Below are 19,305 nucleotides of genomic sequence, written 5' to 3'. Positions count from 1 at the left end.
TGGAGACTGGCTAGGCCACTCCAGGACCTTAACGTGCTTCTACTTGAGCTACTCCTTTGTTGCCTTGGCCGTGAGTTTTGGGTCATTGCCATGCTGGAATACCCATCCACGACCCATTTTCAATGCCCTGGCTGAGGGAAGGAGGTTCTCACCCAAAATTGATGGTACATGGCCCTGTCCATCGTCCCTTTGATGCGGTGAAGTTGTCCTGTCCCCCTAGCAGAAAAACACCCCCAGACCATAATGTTTCCACCTCCATGTTTGACGGTGGGGATGGTGTTCTTGGGGTCACAGGCAGCAGTCCTTCTCCTCCTAACACGGCGAGTTGAGTTGATGCCAAAGAGCTCGATTTTGGTCTCATCTGACCACAGCACTTTTACCCAGTTCTCCTCTGAATCATTTAGATGTTCATTGTCAAACTTTAGTTGGGCCTGTACATGTTTTTTCTTGAGTAGGGGAACCTTGCAAGCATTGCAGGATTTCAGTCCTTCATGGCGTAGTGTGTTACCAATTGTTTTCTTGGTGACTATGGTCCCAGCTGCCTTGAGATCATTGACAAGATCCTCCCATGTAGTTTTGGGCTGATTCCTCATTGAAACTCCATGAGGTGAGGTCTTGCATGGAGCCCCAGACCGAGGGAGATTGACAGTTATTTAGTGTTTCTTCCATTTGCAAATAATCACACCAACTGTTGTCACCTTCTCACCAAGCTGCCTGGCGATAATCTTGTAGCCCATTCCAGCCTTGTGTAGGTCTACAATCTTGTCCCTGACATCCTTAGACAGCTCTTTGGTCTTGGCCATGGTGGCGAGTTTGGAATCTGATTGATTGATTGCTTCTGTGGACAGGTGTCCTTTATACAGGTAAGAAGCTGAGATTAGAAGCATTCCTTTTAAGAGAATGCTCCTAATCTCAGCTCATTTACCTGTATTACAGATACCTGGGAGCCAGAAATCTTGCTGATTGATAGGGGATCAAATACTTATTTCACTCATTAAAGTGCAAGTCAATTTATAACTTTTTTGAAATGCACTTTTCTGGATTTTTTTGTTGTTATTCTCTCTCTCACTATTAAAATAAACCTACCATTAAAATTATAGCCTGATCATTTCTTTGTCAGTCAGCAAACATACAGCAGGGGATCAAATACTTTTTTCCCTCACTGTAGGATCTAAATACCTTGATATCAACTGAAAGTTCTTCCTATGTCCTCACTTTCCTGATACTAAGGTTTATGTGGTATAATAAAAAGATTAGATCTTAGGCCGTGAAGCACATGTCAACAGGTCCTGAAGTAACTGTTAGCTAGCCTTCTCTTTTTCTTGTTATTCTTTTTTATAAATTTGTTTATTTTATTATTTATATCTAATAATATAATTGATAAAAATCAATATCTTCATTTATATTACAGTTTTCACAGCTAATCCAAAGCAAATGAGGGTTACATTTTTTTAAAAAAATAGTAAAGATCAACTAGTAAAAAAAAATGAAACAACCTTCCCTGAAAATGGATGCTGGGAGGTGAAACTAGGTTTGAGGGTTTGTGAAATCAAACTGTCTTTCAAGATCTTCTTAAAATCAGGCAGGAGAGTTTTACAGATCTCCTGTATAATTATAAACCATTTTAGTATCTTGTCAGAAAGATAATACATAAAGGCATTATATTATAATCTTTCATATTATCCCAAATCTTTGTCTAAATATTTAAGGAAGAGATTTGTGCAGGATAGCAGTGGGAAGTCAAGAAGCCACATTATTCATATTACCCTTTGGGACCCAACCACCGAAAGTCACAATTCTGTAAAAGCCATATATGGGGTGGTTGTCATCTCATTAGAGTATTTTCATACCTTGAAATCAGCAACAATGTTTTTTTAACGATGTTAACATTGTACATATTTTCTTTCCAGGCTGAAAAATGCTTCTCCAGAAGATGTAGAATACTACAACTGTCAGCAAGAGCTTACAGATGATTTGCATAAGCAGTATCAAATTGTAGAGAGAATTATTGGTAGGTGATATAACTTAAAACTTGAAATATACACGATTCAACTATATTTAAATTCATAATATTTATCTAAATTTCTTTTAAATGCATTTTGTTTATTTGCTTAGGCTTAAAAGCCATTGTTATTACAGTGATTCTGTTAAAAATTGCTTACAGCCTGGGTTTTGCTGAAAACAATGCTGTCGAATTTGTAAATGCAGTATTAGTAGAGAAATATAATTACTTCACCACTTTCTCTCACAGCATAAGCTTAAACATTTCTTACCCATTTTGATAACCCATATTTGGTTGCACTCATCTTTAGCCTTTGCCAAATCAAAAATTTACTGGATTGGTGACTAGGAGGAGGCCATTCAGGAGCAATTGTGTCAATTGCCAGATATAAATGAGCAGACCAAGTATCCTACAGAATGCACATCAGGGGATTCGGGAAAATCTTCAAGAAGTGCCCTATGAAATTAGTTGTTTGGGATAGTGGTTGAATAGTTCCATCCTCACATTACATATCTGATCATATGTAGCTTTCTAGACAATAACTACTCAGCCTCTTCGTCCCCTACTGTGGATTATGTCTAATGCATTATTTTTACCCAGATGGGCATATCGCCAAGAGGAACTCACTCCCTTTCTCTTCCTTATGTATCTCAGTAATACGTGCCAAATCTATCTGCTGATCCAAGATCAGAATTTGAATGAGAAAGGGTATATTATGGAGAAACCTGGCATTCAGTAACAATAGTGAGCCCATAGTATAGCAGTGTCCCACTACTTGGTAACCAAGATGAAGTGCAGAGAAGAGGCATTAAAATAGGGCAGCTCATCCCCTATCTCCTCTCATATCACTATTTTGATAACTATCCTTTCCTCACTCCCTTCCATTCTCCATTCTGATAACTCATGGAGTCGACCAATTTACTTACTTCCTTATATTCTTCCGGCCTCAGTCAACCCTTTCTCCCTGTGCTTTTCCCTCTTTTCTGCCCCCCTTTGTGGAGACCATTGTTACCCTCCACCTCTTGGGGAGTATTTTGCATTGTATGCCCTCTATAACTGACATAATTGTCGTCCACCCAATTCTTCCTACTTCTGAATTCATTCAAGCTATCCTGTTCTTTAGCTTTTCCTACATGCACTTCACCTTTGGTCCTGATTTGGGGGAGAAGAGGACCCCTTTTTTGTGAGCTACTATAGGGTTCAACTCTCACCCCACCTATTTAGCATCCTCATGAAACCATTGGGTGAGATCATCCAACAATCTCCTTTCCCATGTACTTTCTGCTGAAGTTGTCTCTGCCTTTCCCAGGCTTATCATCTGGTTGTCCCTTCGGCTTGCATTCTTGTTTTTTCATTCAGTCGAATTCCTACTCTGATGCTGTTTCAACTTTAACTACCATTCACAGATCTCCAACCAATTAACCATTCTCACAAAACATTTTTGGTCACAATTTCCATTTTCTTTTTTTTCTTTTTGCAAATCTTTCCATGTTAAACAATTACATCCACTCAAATCTAGCACCATTTCAGGACAGAATGAGCGTATATTGTATTTGAATCAGGTTTTGTGTACAACCTCTTCATGGTTCATTATTTAAGAACAGGGGTAATGTTGCTTTTCGTTTTTATGCTTATTTTCTATAGCCCATTCTAATCAGAAGTCAGCAGCAGGTTATCCAGATTATTATTGTAAATGGCAAGGTCTCCCTTACTCAGAGTGCAGCTGGGAAGATGGAGCTCTTATTGCAAAAAAGTTCCAGTCACGCATTGATGAGTATTTTAGTAGAAATCAGTCAAAGACTACTCCATTTAAAGATTGTAAGGTAGGTAAAATTTAAATATCTTTAAGTAAATGTATCATATTCAGTGTTTAAAATAATATTCTATATCTGGTGTTTTTATTGTGCAGATGGGAGTCCATAAATAAAGGCGGGTATAAATCAGATATGAGTTGAGTGATCCTTAGGATAAACAAACATATCACATCATAAGTGGTGATTCAGACAAGGTTGCCTTTATGCATAACAATATGCCAATACAGAAACTGCATTTTATTTCAAGTATGAAACAAAACTTTCCTCCTGAGAGTATTCCAAATTGATCGCATTCCATTGGGATAGCTATTCAATCCACAGTAAACAATGGCAACTCAGAACAAGCCCTTGGACTCTTGTTTTCGATCATGGATCATAAGATTGGCATTCCATGATGACTGTTCCTGGTTAACCAACTTATGCAAAAACTAGCAACAGGGAGGCTGTTTAAAATACTTTTGAAAACAAAAATATAATCATAGGTAACAATGGAATCATTTAAATTCTGTGAAAAAAACTTGAAAAGGGACGTGTTTCACCAACATTATCTTCGTCTCTTTCAGACCTAGGTCTAACAATAGGTAGGCTAATTTATTTATTTAACCAAGAAATCAGATAATAGGAAAATAAATAGGGGAAAAAGCAGGAATATTAAATACTAGTATTAAATTGCTTTGGCTACTGAGTCTCCATTCTTAGAGGGTCTGAAGATACAGTATAATCACATGGCATATTGTGTCATATGCAGTCAGCTCTTATTTTTGCAGCCATATGAAGAGCAAGTACTTGTAAATGGCATTCATTTAAATCAGGGGTGTCAAACTGCCAGCCAGATGCATCATAGCGAAACCGCGCCCACCCCGTTGCCAGTAATGGCAAAAAAAAGTCGCAATATGTCGTGACACATCACATGATGTTACAAGTTTAACACCCCTGAATTAGATGGATTATTTCTGAAGTGTAAGATGTAGTAATAGGGATAGGTTGATTTAAAATTGATTTACGGCATCTGTAAGATGTTGGTGGCAATCTCCGTGCCTTGTGAAAAGATCTTGGTTCTTTTCAGAGGTAAGACCTTCCTGCACAATCAGGTGCAATTTGTGGACAATGACAAAATATCTTAATAGCAGGGGTGTCAAACTCGCCACATCACGTGACATATTGCGACGCATCGCGACTATTTTTCCTTGGTTGGAGCTGGCGTGGGCGCCGCTTCCGCATGATGCATCTGGGCCGCGGGCTGGCAGTTTGACACCTCTGGCTTATAGCCTGCCTGTGATATTCCCAAATGATAAACCAGCTGTTTAATCCTAGCTGTGGCCTAGCATTCAGGAACAAGAAACTGCTCCTCCTGGTGATCTTTAGCTTCAGCCAATGGATTTCTGACAGAGGGAAAGGGACTTTATTCTGACAGGCAGAAGAATCTTGGGCTAGGGCCAGGAGTTCCCAACACTATCATGTGTTTGCAGCATTGCTGCCGTAAGATAGTGCCATATTTTTTAAAGTTTTTTTTTACATTAGTCATTCTTCATCTCCTGTAACCAGTAGAACTTGATTTAATTCATTGTCTCATTATTTTTCATCCTCTTAACTGCTTGATTATTTCTGCCACTCATAGCTGTTTTCAAATTGGAATTTGTATTGGGGGAAATAAGAGTAGATTGACTGTATTAGACCTAAATTAATGTGGACGAGTGGAGTTACCCTGCATTTAAAAGCAAAAGCTGAATTATGTATGAGGTATGCAGCAATAAACACAGCAGCCCTATCACCTATCATATGTGCATTCTTCAAGCCAAGAAGTAGGTCTTCCTGGGGAAGGAGCTTGGGGGAGTGTGTCCTAAAGAGGTTAAACTGAAAAGCAAAATAATAGGAGAATGAGATTTGTCCATCTTTTAACAGGTGCCCATTACATTGGCTTGAAAAGTAAAAAAGAAAACTGAAGAGCTACATGCTTGAATTAAATTGGGTCTGTTGCTTGCCTTAGGACCAGATAATTTTAAATGATTAGCAGCTGTGAATCATAATCTAGTTTCAAGTGCTTTGTAGCAGTCCTGGTCCTAATTTCTCAGCAAAGTGTAATCAGACCTAAGATGGTTTTTCATTGTGCCAACTGTTTAAATACCTGTCTGTTATTTTTCTCCAATACTCTGGTCCCCAGATTACATTACATTGCCTCCCCCCCCACACACGCACATACAATACACATGCCAAAGGCAATACAGATGAGTAGAAGCACTTGTTCCGTCCTGTCCCTGGGCAGGAAAGAGGGAGAAATTAAAGCAGAAACTGCCAACCCCATACCAAAGTACTGGTACAAGACAATTTTTTTTATCAATTGCCCAAAATAGCTGAACATTTGAAACAATAGTGTTCAAAACAGGAATGTGATGTTTTGAGTTTGGAATACTGAGAATAGGTGTTGCAAGCTCAAAATGATTTATAGTTGGGTGTTTTTCTAAACTAATTATGCTTTTTTACACCCAAGGATTTTTTTTTTTGAATATGATTTAATATGAATTCAGAAATTTTTATATTATTTCTGTTGTTTTTGAATGTCAGATAGTATAAAATTCAGGTTTTTAGTTGGAAGCGAAATGAGGAATAAAAATAATATTTCTTTTTTACTTTGGTAGGTTTTGAAGCAAAGACCAAGATTTGTGGCTTTAAAGAAACAACCTAATTACATTGGAGGTCATGAAAACCTAGAGTTAAGAGATTATCAATTAAATGGACTAAATTGGTTAGCCCATTCATGGTGCAAGTAAGTACATATTTAAAATCTTTCAACACTATATTAAAATTTATATATATATATATGCTCTGTTCAGTTTTACTAACAGAGAAAATAAGAGTCATAGACATTTTCATTTACCTAATTATTTATTTATTTACTTTGGTCTTTAACTGGCTGGACTTCTTGCTGCAGAGTTTTGGAACTCTTTTGTCATTGCCTTCTTCCTATGAATGAGAGAATGATTTGCCCAGTCACCCAGCTGGTTTTGTGCTTAAGGCAGGACTAGAATTAATAATCTTATGGTTTCTAGCCCGGTGCCATAACCACTATACTAAACTGGTTTTCTTATCTGCATAAATGTGTTCCATCCATACTTGAAGGTGGAAAAATAACTATTATATTCTAAAGATATTTCAGGATTAATATTGGCACTTTGCAAAATTGAAGCATATTGGGGCATTACTACATTTAGAAATAAGAATCTTGCATTCTGTACATGTTTAACCCAAAGTACAGTTTTAGGATCAGATAAAATATATTCTTTCCCTGCTCCTTAGGATTTTAAAATGTATTTAATAATCTAATTTAGCAAAGGGGGAGAAAAGTACTGTTGTCTTATTAAACCATGAAGATCAAAATCTTGCCAGCCAGTTATATAGCAATAAACTACACCAAAAGGGAAAATATATCACGTGGTGGTTAACTAAATTTGTGTGTGTGTGTGTGTGTGTGTGTGTGTGTGTGTGTATGAATGACACAGTATCTGACACATTATATAGCAAAGGCAAATTCAGATGTTTTGAATAATAGCTTTTAGGAAAAGAGTTAAATGATTAATCAAAAATAACAACATACTAGCACTAACCTCCAATGATTAAAATTCAAAGTATGCTATAAATATATAGTATATTCCAGTATATACTATAAATATATAGTATATACACTCCAGGTAGGTTGCAGTTCTAGAATATGACAGCACTGGAGTATAATGGATTCCTGGGAGCTTCACGTTTGATTCTTCTCAAATCTTTGGCACTTAATTTGCCTCTTTTTTTCTCAACACGTTTCTTGCGACCCTGTTGACTATTTGCAACAAAACATTTGATGCTTGTATGAGCACACCCCAATATCTTAGCAATTTCCAGAGTGATTCATCCCTCTGAAAGACTTTTTACAATTTTTGACTTTTTAGAATCAGTTAAATCTTTTTTTTTGGCTCATTTTTCCTGAGGAAAAGTAGCTGCCTAAATAATTATGCACACCTTGATATAGGGTGTTGATTTCCTTAGGCCACACCCTCCCTCATTACACATATAGACATCACCTGATATGCTTATCTCCAGTAAGTATTCAAGTTTATGCAGCTTGGAAGTGGAAACTGTGCATGACAATGATGATATGGTCAAAGTACTCATTTGCCCAACAATTGTGCACACAACGTAAATGGAAGGGAAGAGGAGAAGGTGGCTACCAAAAAGGGGTTATTTATTTATTTTTTTGCAGAGAAGGTAAATTGGTAGTTTTGTAACTTGATTCTTGTTTCATTTTTTAATAATCTGTCAAAGCTTATGCAATTAAAAATGTAAAACAAAAATCTTTTCAGAGTTTTATTCTGTCCTTGATTCCATGTGGATTAAAATATGGATAAGTATTATAAAAATAAGTAAATGTGAAAATTTAAATGACTATATTAGTCAAATTTAGAAGGTAATGCTATCATAATAATTTAATTTAATTTCTAATACATTGGAAATAATGAATGTATGTGATGTTTAACTTATTTTGTTCGTGCCTCTTTACAGGGGAAATAGCTGTATTCTTGCTGATGAAATGGGTTTGGGGAAAACGATACAAACCATCTCCTTTTTGAATTACTTATTTCATGAGCATCAGTTGTATGGACCTTTCTTGCTGGTAGTACCTCTTTCCACCCTGACATCTTGGCAAAGAGAAATCGAGATATGGGCTCCCCAGATGAATGCTGTAGTTTATTTGGGAGATATTACCAGTAGAAATGTGGTAAGTGGAATTGTATGTTAATGGGAAATACACATCTGGAAGTATTATTACTATTATTACTATGCTATCTATACTGAAGAGTTTTTATGTTAATTTTTATTATTTGTAATTCATTTTTAGATAGGCATTAATTAAAATGTGACATTATTTAATAGTTTGATATTTGAGCAAGAGAAAATAGACTGTAAAATAGGAAATAAATCTCATGTGAAATTTGTATTTATCACATCTGTTTACTCAGCTAGAGATAGAATTCAAAACTGATACCATGGTTGGATAGCCTGGTTTTTGTTTTTTCATTTGATACTTAATGAAATGTTTTATCACAAACAATACATTGACAGAATTGATTAGCCACTTCACCCATTATTATTTTTCAGCTAATATCCTTTAAAAGTGAACATGAACATAGTATTTAATGTTTTGCTGATAAAATGTAAATATTTCTTTGATATAATGTAAGGAGCTAGTTTTTCTAGGTGTAATATTTTTTCAGCTTTTTTCTTTTCCCCAAGGTAATACCTTGATGCACAGCTTTTTTAGCAAGCAAGAACATTTGGAAATTTGAAAAAAAATTACAAAATCTGGGGCTTTCAAAAGAGGCATGGGGTGACTATTAACAAAATAATTGCTATGTGTATGGCATAGTCAGACCAAAACAGGAAAGAAAATATAAAAGATATCAATAGATCATGTCTCTGGGCACATTGTCTCTTGCTACAGATATTGTGTTGGAAACCTCCTTACAACCATTGTAATAATTATTTGATGAAGTCATTATACAGTTTTGCATTCTAAAAGAGTCAACATTGGGTCATTAAATGCTAGAAAAAAAAGTCTACGAAAAAGTGTGATAGAGTTCTACAGTAGAAAGTTAGTCCCTATCCCAGGGGCAGGCAACTATGGCTCTTTTATGACTCATGGACATCAACTCCCAGAATTCCTGAGCCAGTCATAAAAGAGCCAAGGTTGCCTACCCTTGCCCTATCCAAACATTGTTCTTACTTACACCAGATAATTTAGATCTGAGTTTTAAGAAAGAATTCTAGAATTCTTTCTCTGTACTGAATTCTACATATGAATTCTCATGCCAAAAGGCAAGGCAGGAATCAAACTATTTCAGATTAATTAATACTGTATCTACTTTAAGATGGAAAATATGAAGTACAGGAAGCAGAATTTAAAACTTTACTGTCATTAAATATCTACTCCATTAAGTGTGTATACCTTCTTTTTCAAAATGAAGAGTTATCAATACATGGTGCTTTTTAAAAAAATGTGATTACATAGTTTTTCATGTAATTAGCAGTGAACTTTTATGTGAACAAAGAAAAGGGCAGAAATTCATCTGTTTTCTTTGTTGAGATATCAAATAAATTTCCAAACTAAAAATATTCAGAGGACAAGCTACTTACTTAAAATGATAAACAAAAGTTTGTAAAAAACAAAAAAGTATCTGCTCACAAAGAAGAGCTCTTAATTTCAAAATATTTAATGTTCAGGTGATAAGATGAGACATTCCATGGAAATAATCCAGAAATAGCTCTGTAATTGGGAGATTAGATTCTTAAAGAATCAGTTCATCTTGTTTCTCAGTGTAAATATGGAACTACTTTCATAATTCCTAATAATTTAGGTTGTCATCCTTTTTTTCATTAATATTATATGTTTTCTTGGGAAGTAGGGTGATATTGTGTTTTATGCCTTGGTGGAGCAGTGGGCTAATGCCTCCTTAAGTAACACCAGCTGCCTGCAATTAGTGCAGGTTCGCATCCCACCAGGCTCAAGGTTGACTCAGCCTTCCATCCTTCCGAGGTAGGTAAAATGAGGACCCAGATTGTTGGGGGCAATTAAGCTGACTTTGTAATAATACCGCTTGGGGTGTGTGTGAAAGCCCTAATAAGCAGGCATATACATAGAATGAAGGCTACTGCTAAGCTTGTAAGCCGCCCTGAGTCTTCGGAGAAGGGCGGGATATAAATGGAATAAAAATAAAAATAAAATAAATAAATGCAGTGGTGGGATTCAAATATGTGAACAACTGGTTCTCTGTCTGGATGCCACTTCTGGAAGTCCATTCTGGGCCTGGGCAACAAAAAATTAGCTACCAGTTCTGCCAAAGTGGTGCGAACCGGCTGAATCCCACCACTGGTTTTATGCTATATTAAAGTCCAGAGAGCCTTATTCCTACTATTTCAAAAGTAGTTCTACCTTAAACAAAACATTATTTAAAAATAATTGTTGCCTTGTTAAACTATTAGCAGATGCTTTAACAGAGAATCTTATGAGATCATCTAGCCAATTTTTTCCCTAAAATAATATTGATCTTTACCTGATTCACCTTCCTCCTCTAACTTCCAACAGACCAAAATTACAAGAATTAGATTTTAAAAAGTCTAGCTTTCTCCAATGAGATTTATAAGAATTAACGAGCCCCTTTCAGGAATGAAAGAGGCTTCAATTTGTTCATTAGTAAGTTTTGATCCTAATGTAAGGAATTCCCAAAAGAAATGTAAATTTATTACAATACTAAATAATCTTTGCACAAAACCAAAAATATGGCAGAAAGTTTGGGAAATTGATGGCAACTGGTTTGTAGTATAATAATATCATCCTTGATGACAATATTTTGGCAGAATCCCGGATTTGATACTTTTCAGTAATCTGTGATGATTTCCAGGGTAATTTAGGCAAGTATTATTCCCTTCCTAAATGACATCACCTAAAGATGGCTTATAATTTCAAAATCATAATTTAAACAGTTACATTGTGAGAAACACCCCTCATGAAAAAGCCTCTAGGGAAGACAAACTGCCTTTAAAATGTTCCAGCTCAACACCTATTAATAATTAATAGTCTTTTCTCTGAAATCAACTACTCCAATTGGAAGTATGTTGCATAAGGAGGCAAGAATCCTCAAATTATCACCTGGTCATCCTTTTGCATATTATTTTCAAATATTATGTATGCCAACTCTTGAAGAAAACTGGTGAATAGAGAATACCGAATCATTAACTCAAAGCTGGCAGGTTTTCAAAAACAATCACAACATATTTTATGATTTTTTATTCTGGTGTTGGTAGAGAAATACAGTTTTGGTTTATTTTCATTGGCATTTATTAATTTCAGAGCAACCTGATCATTTGTTTAGGATAATGAGAAAAGCTTTAGAAAACTGAAATTGCTGTTTTTAAAGTCTTTTGATTGAATTGCACTCTAATCTCTTCACTAGATGGATAATGGGTTATCAAGGATCTTTCCTAGTCTTCTTTCTCATAAGAAGTTAAACAGAGCTGTTTATTAATCGTATTTCTTTGTTGTGTTCCTTTCCTGTTCCTCCATATATTATCATGTGTTTATATATGCAATTTGTGTTTGGATTGGTGGGTTTAAAATTAATCAAATTGTTTATATTAGCTGTTTCATAGATTTTTTTAAAAAGAACTCTGGTCTTGTATCTCACTGATTTTGTTTATAGATAAGAACACATGAATGGATGCATCCACAGACCAAACGATTAAAATTTAATATCTTATTGACAACTTATGAAATTCTATTGAAAGATAAGGTTAGTAGTTACATTGATAAATTTAATAGTTAATTTCTAAAAATTAAAACAATATTAAAAACATGTTACTTTTTTCAGTTAAAAATAAGAAACTAGATTGATTGTTATGATAAACACCAATAACTACCAAGTATGGCTTGGATATTTTGGACATTCCTCTTCAAAGATGAAGAAAGAGGTCATCATCAAAAGGAAGACTAGACGTTTCAGGATGCCTTTTATAACTACCTCCTCCTCCAGCAGACTGAAAGGGGACATTCTTAACAAGATTGAAAGAAAATGTGCACCTATGGGATCCATAATGTTCCTTTCCATCAGAATTTATGGGAAAATGTATGACTTTTCCAAGGCTGGTAGAAATAATTTCCATCCTGTTGAAAGGAAAACAGAAAAAAAGAAAACTAATCACCACCATCCTTCTGGGGCTTTGGATAAAACAGTTTCTCTGCCTTCTTATATTATTATTTATTTACCTGTGTAATTTTTACTGCCCCTAATTTACTTTAAATTGCTATGTTAAATATATATATATATTTCTTTTAAAAGAAAGCATACTTGTTTTTTTTTCCTTCTGAAAAGTCATTCCTTGGAGGCTTAAATTGGGCCTTTATAGGAGTAGATGAAGCCCATCGATTAAAAAATGATGACTCCCTCTTATATAAGACATTAATAGACTTCAAATCTAATCATCGCCTTCTTATCACTGGAACACCTCTACAAAACTCCCTGAAAGAGCTGTGGTCCCTGCTTCATTTCATCATGCCAGAAAAGTAGGTAATCATACTGACAAACATATAGTAAGGTTGCAATTTGGTTAATATTTATCTTGTTTTGGTGGGTAAAAACTTACCTTTCTGAACCACCTTATTTCAGTTCTGTTGTATTTTGGGTGCTATTTCCAGTCGGATAAAACTTGATAACTTTGCTACTTTATTATATTTAGACTTTAACTTTTTAAGAAAATCAGTTATTTTTACATTGAAAAATTTAAACTGGCTTGTCTGGAGGTCATTTACAAATTCTCAGGAAGGCCACCTATTACATACATGGCTATATGGAATAATTTTTTCTTCAGAATTAATTTTCACTGGCTTTAAAGGAAAAAATATATATCAGAAATGTTGTAGACTAAAACCCAGTATCAGTGAACTGATTTAGGGTTTCTTAACATAAATAGAAGGAATCTCAGTGCTCATTTTCTTGCTTACTGTAAGGTAAGAATATATGAATGGTGCTACTGGGTTAGTCCAAATACCTACTTATGTCTTTGATGATCAACTAGATGCTTATAGAAACCCCACTAACAAGATGTCAATATCGATATGTTCCCCTCCTTACCTCATAATTATTTAAAGATGTACTGTTAGTAATACTGGAGGTAACCATAACCACAGTTGAGTGATCATTACACAAGGACCATCAGTAATTCTTATGTATTTATTTTTGCATCCTGAACATGTAATGCTAAAGTGAAACTAATATTTGAATTAATTTAATCTCTTTGAATGTATTGCAAAGTAACAATGTGGGGAATTTTTTATTGAAGATTCTCTTCTTGGGAAGATTTTGAAGAAGAACATGGGAAAGGAAGGGAATTTGGTTACGCAAGTCTTCACAAAGAACTTGAACCATTTCTGTTGAGGAGAGTTAAGAAAGATGTAGAAAAATCTCTGCCTGCCAAGGTTGAACAAATTTTAAGAATGGAAATGAGTGCATTGCAAAAGCAGTATTATAAGTAAGTCATTTATTATGTTTATTAGAATGATGCAAAAATATGTGCAAATTGTCATGTATCTCTTGTTTTATGTTTTGTTTTCTACAGTATTGTTATCGACACTATTTTTATTGTCATAGGTGGATTTTAACAAGGAATTACAAAGCCCTAAGTAAGGGATCAAAAGGCAGCACCTCAGGCTTTCTGAATGTCATGATGGAGCTTAAAAAGTGTTGTAATCATTGCTACCTCATTAAGCCGCCAGATGATAATGAATTCTATAATAAACAGGAGGCCTTACAGGTAAATATCCATTAATTTTTTTATATGTACTCCAAGATTCACACATTATTTTGAGTCAGATTTAGTGGTTTGTCACTCAAGATTTATTTATTTATTTAAATTTATATGCCGCCCTTCTCCCTGAGATGCTGTTTTCTTGTACTTTTACAGTTATATTACATATATCTTTTTTCATTTATATAGTTTACAAAACAGAAAAATAAATGCAAGAATCAAGCCTCGTTGCATTCTTTGACAAAGTGACTAAATTAGTGGATCAGGGAAATACTGTGGATATAGTTTACTTAGAATTCAGTAGGGAAAGGTCCCTTCCAATTCTGTTATTATATGTTCTAAGACTCTAAGCAAAGGAAAATAAGTGGATTGGTGATATCCATTTCACTTAAGCAGAACTCTGGCAAGAATGAATGGCTCTGGGATTTGAGTACTGACAATTTCAGGTCTTTGGTGTGGAGGGAGTTTTATGAGCTCATATGCTGTGCAATCTGGGGGTATTTTGTCACTCAAAAAGCAGGGGACAGTTGTGGCTAAAAGGGTCTTTCACAGCTTTGTATCTTGCACCAAGTATGCGTATTCCTGGATTGGGTAAGTGCTCTGCTCACAGTCACTCATCTGGCCATCTCCCAATTGGATTACTATAATGCATTCTCTGTGGGGTTGCCTTTAAGAATATTTGCCTGCAAACAACTGTAGCCTTACATGTTGATCACATAAATTTATCTCAACATATTTTGTAAAAGTGAAAAATGCCTATTAATTACTTATAAATATATTAAGCAACTGAAATTTTAAATTTGTTTTATGGTAACTGTTAGAAATCAAGCAAATAAGCAATAGGTCTGAAAAAGAGAGACCCAGGAATCTCAGGCCTACCTTTTATAACAACTTTCTCATGATAACTATAGGTAAGGTTGAATTAGGAACAGGATACTAGTAGTCCTTGACTTACAACCATTCATTTAATGATAGTTCAAAGTTATGAAGGCCTTAGGAAAAGTATTTAAAGACTTGTACTCACATTTATAACTGTCATACCACCCCCATAGTCATGCGATCTAATTCAGCACTTGGCAACTGGCTCACATTCATGATTGGTTGCTCATCATAATTTGCAACCTTTTATATCAGTTTCCAACAAAAAAACACCTATTGGAAAAGCTGGATTCATTTAATGAATATGTTATTTGCTTAATGAGTGCAGCAGTTCACTTAATGACCACTGTAAAATTTGCCATAAAATCAGATCTGATTTGATTTATGACCACAATGACTTACAATAGAAATTCCAGCCACAATTGGAGTCATAAGTAGAGGGCTATCTGTAAATTCTCTCCACAAGGATAAATGTTTCAATGACATTGATGCACTGCCCTCAAAAATGGATGAGTAACTTAATTTGCAAGACTGATAATAAGGATAGATAAATACCAGAATCCGGTATGCTAGTGTATCTTTTCTATTTCAGCCTATGTCTTTATAGACTTTGAGATATTTAGAGATGGTCCTCCTTACACTGAGGGACTAAGATGCAAACTGGAAAATTCCACATGAGAATTCTATTTTACTAGGGGTTCTTAGGCAATTCTCTGCTTGGCTATCTTGTATGCAGCAGAAAAATATGAGTGAGTTGTCTCATAAGGTTGTGAAAAAACCATTGCTAGGTAGTACCAATACTAGTTCAAAGTGGATGCTATGTAGTATAATGAGTGGCTTTTAAAGAGAATGTTAATAATTGTCTTACCTTTATGCAATTTTAGTTTATGGTACATTTATATGGATTAATAAAGACAAGATTAATTTTCTGATTACGCTTTTTTATTTTTTTAGACATTGGGCTTCTAGTAGTTCTCATAGAAATGCATTAATATTGTCTTGTAAATGTAATCTTCCTGTCAAACTTTTTTTTTTAAAAAAACAAGAACAAAAACAGAAAACTGTTTGAAAGAGTAATACTTTATTTTTCATTTAAAGAACTTAATCCGGAGTAGTGGGAAGCTAATTCTTTTAGACAAGCTGCTGATTCGCTTACGAGAGCGTGGCAGTAGAGTACTTATATTCTCTCAGATGGTGCGGATGCTGGACATCTTAGCTGAATATTTGAAATATCGTCAGTTTCCCTTTCAAGTAAGAATGTTATTCTTTAGCTACATGACTGTGACTGCATTTATTTCCATTATTGAATTATTCATTATTCATGCCTGTTTACATACTTACACAATTGTTTTCTTTCCCCACCTTCTCCCATAGAGACTAGATGGGTCAATAAAAGGAGAACTGAGGAAACAAGCACTGGATCATTTTAATGCAGAAGGCTCTGAGGTAGGCAGTTGTCTTTTTCGTTTTTTAAGATAATTGTTCTGTCCCAGGCTAAACATGCACAGACATGAGCAAGAAGAAAGTTCCAAAAATCAAGCAAGTCATGCTTTAATAGAGTTCGAAAGTTTCCAAGTGTAAAGCAGCAGACAAAAAAAATAGAGTAGTATCCAAGAGTCAGAGTATAATAGAAGGTTTGTCAGCCAATTGAGGGTCTAAAATCAAAGTCATGGGATTCAAAAGTCAAGTTTCAAAGTAAATGGAGTCTGGGTTAGTGAATGGTTATGTCCAACAGAGAGGCTTGGCTTTTGCTGCTTTACCTAAGTAGAGTCTGTGTTGATACCGCTCATTATGGGAGGGCACATGTCAGCCTTATGAAGCAGATCTGACAGTAAACATGACCAGATGAATTAATTCTATTTATTGTAATGTTACATTAACATAATTTTGCAGGTCTGAAAATACTTCCCCTCCATCCCCTTTACAGCCCAAAAACTAGGGAGAGCCTTTTCTAAGCCTCTTTTCCCATCCACATTCCTATTGTGGGCTAAACTGTCTTTTATCTGATTGTTCCCCTGTTGCATCTCACTGTCCTGTCTCCCAAGACCATTTTCACATAACATTACAGTGCTGATTCTTTCTTATGAAGAGCCTTGTAGAGCCCTTTTGCTCTATTTTCTTTGTGGTATACCCTTGCTCTAGGGGCAGGGGTGTCAAACTGCCGGCCCGCGGGCCGGACACATCATCGGGAAATCGCGCCCACCCCATTGCCGGCAATGGAGAAAAAGCTCCGATCCGTTGTGCGATGTCACGTGACGTCACAAGTTTGGCATGTCTGCGTGACTAGGGAAGAGGCAACTCAAAATTCCTCATCCCTGGAGGCCAGTGGTAATGCTCCTATTGATTACCAGAAATCCCATCATAACTTCCTGCAGGTCCTTAGAAGGTGTTATCTGTAATCTGTCATCTGTTAACTCTAAAACAGGCTGCTAACTATTGATCTCCTTGTTCAAGTCTTAGCTCGCCATAACAAGTATGAGACTAACACAAAAAATAATAATCTTAATATGCTGTCTTTTTCCCCCCTTGTACACATGAAGAAACAAATGTTGGTGTGTTTAGAGATTCACCAAACACAACAGGTTTAAGATTTGTCATTATGGTAAACCCCTGATTTAACAGGCTAGTTTGGAAAGGAGTACCTGTTAAAGATAAATATCTGTCAAATTAGGAGTTTCTTGTAATCGTAAAAACAATGAATAGGCAGAGCAGGTAATAGAGCAAAGCTTTCATTCATCATCCTGTCTCTCCTCTTTTCTCTTTAGCAGCTGTCAGTGTTGCAGATCTCATCTGCGTCAATCTTCCTAGCACCTTTCTTTCCTCAGCTGCCACTAACCCAGTGCACATACATTTATTCAGTGCATTTTGCCCGTTAAATTCAAAGTCCACTAAGATTAATAAGTTAACTTAGAAGTTTACTGTACTAAATTATGGCATTGATGTAAGTGATAGGGCTATCAGATAGAGCTGCAAAAATCTAGAAACCTCTGAGGTTGTAGCAAAAAGATGCAGTCTACTCTTAAAATTTTCTTTCCATCTAACTTAAACAACAGCTCACACATATCTACTGTATCATATGCATTTTTTTACTATTTAATTCTCTTAATTTCAGGATTTTTGCTTTTTACTGTCTACAAGAGCTGGAGGTCTAGGTATAAACTTAGCATCTGCTGATACTGTTGTTATATTTGATTCTGACTGGAACCCTCAAAATGATCTGCAAGCTCAGGCTAGAGCACACAGAATTGGACAAAAAAAACAGGTTTGAAATTTAAATTCTAATTTAATTGTGGGGTATATCAGAGCACCACGAGCCATTTTTCAACCATTTTTACAGTGGCCATTAAGTAAAGCATGTGGTTGTAAGTCCAAACCATGTGATTATTAAATGAATCCATTGTCCTGAGTGGACATTTTTTGCCAGAAACCAGTTTGCAAATTGTGGTCACCAATTGCCAAATGCCTAAAACAGGAGGAGGAGGGGGACTTGACATTTTATGAGACCCAGAAGTGTTTTATGGGCCATAAAGTACTCTTTCCAAGCATAGTAACTTTCTGAATGGTCATTAAACAACTGGTTGTAAGTTAAGAACCACATATATGATTCAAATGTAATTTGTGTAAATGTGAAGTGTGTAAAAGGGAAGTGTGTAGTGGGGTGCCCCAGGGCTCTGTTCTGGGCCCAGTGCTCTTCAACATCTTCAATGATTTGGATGAGGGGATAGATGGGGAACTCATCTAATTTGCAGATGACACTAAGCTGGCAGGATTAACCAACACTCCAGAAGACAGGCTTAAGGTACAGAAGGATCTTGACAGATTTGAACATCGGAGGCTATGTAACAAAATGAAATTCAATGGTGAAAAATGTAAAGTTCTACATTTAGGCAAGAAAAACCAAATCTACAGATATAGTATAGGACAGATAGTACCTTGCTCAATAGTAGTAACTGTGAGAGGGGTCTCAGAGTCCTAGTTGACAATCACTTAAATATGAGCAAGCAGTGTGCTGCAGCTGCCAAAAAAAGCCAACACAGTGCTAGGCTGCATTAACAGAGGGATAGAATCAAGATCTTGTGAGTGTTAATACCACTTTATAATGCCTTGGTAAGGCCACACTTGGAATACTGCACCCAGTTTTGGTCACCACGATGTAAAAAAGATGTTGAGACTCTATAGGGTACAAAGAAGAGCAACAAAGATGGTCGGGACTGGAGGCTAAAACATATAAGGAACAGTTGCTGGAATTGGTTATGTCCAGTCTAATGAAGAGAA

At 35.7% G+C, this 19,305-nt stretch overlaps 1 protein-coding gene across 3 annotated transcripts in view; it reads left to right on the top strand.

The window, feature by feature from the left end:
* Positions 1 to 19,305, top strand: part of CHD1 (chromodomain helicase DNA binding protein 1) — an 84,110-nt gene that overhangs the window by 34,258 nt on the left and 30,547 nt on the right. For all 3 annotated transcript variants that reach the window (XM_081320547.1, XM_081320546.1, XM_081320548.1), the window contains 11 exons: positions 1,911 to 2,011; positions 3,647 to 3,825; positions 6,453 to 6,580; positions 8,356 to 8,572; positions 12,051 to 12,140; positions 12,720 to 12,910; positions 13,687 to 13,875; positions 13,995 to 14,157; positions 16,129 to 16,281; positions 16,405 to 16,476; positions 18,143 to 18,292. In XM_081320547.1, coding sequence (XP_081176673.1) covers positions 1,911 to 2,011; positions 3,647 to 3,825; positions 6,453 to 6,580; positions 8,356 to 8,572; positions 12,051 to 12,140; positions 12,720 to 12,910; positions 13,687 to 13,875; positions 13,995 to 14,157; positions 16,129 to 16,281; positions 16,405 to 16,476; positions 18,143 to 18,292 — 1,633 coding nt within the window. The remainder of the gene's footprint in view (positions 1 to 1,910; positions 2,012 to 3,646; positions 3,826 to 6,452; positions 6,581 to 8,355; positions 8,573 to 12,050; positions 12,141 to 12,719; positions 12,911 to 13,686; positions 13,876 to 13,994; positions 14,158 to 16,128; positions 16,282 to 16,404; positions 16,477 to 18,142; positions 18,293 to 19,305) is intronic.

The sequence above is a fragment of the Vipera berus genome (genome assembly GCF_964194415.1).
Source record: "Vipera berus genome assembly, chromosome: 2".
In the NCBI taxonomy this organism is placed as follows: domain Eukaryota; kingdom Metazoa; phylum Chordata; class Lepidosauria; order Squamata; family Viperidae; genus Vipera; species Vipera berus.
Note: the sequence above shows the minus strand (reverse complement) of the source record. Positions and strands in the feature narration are given on the sequence as shown.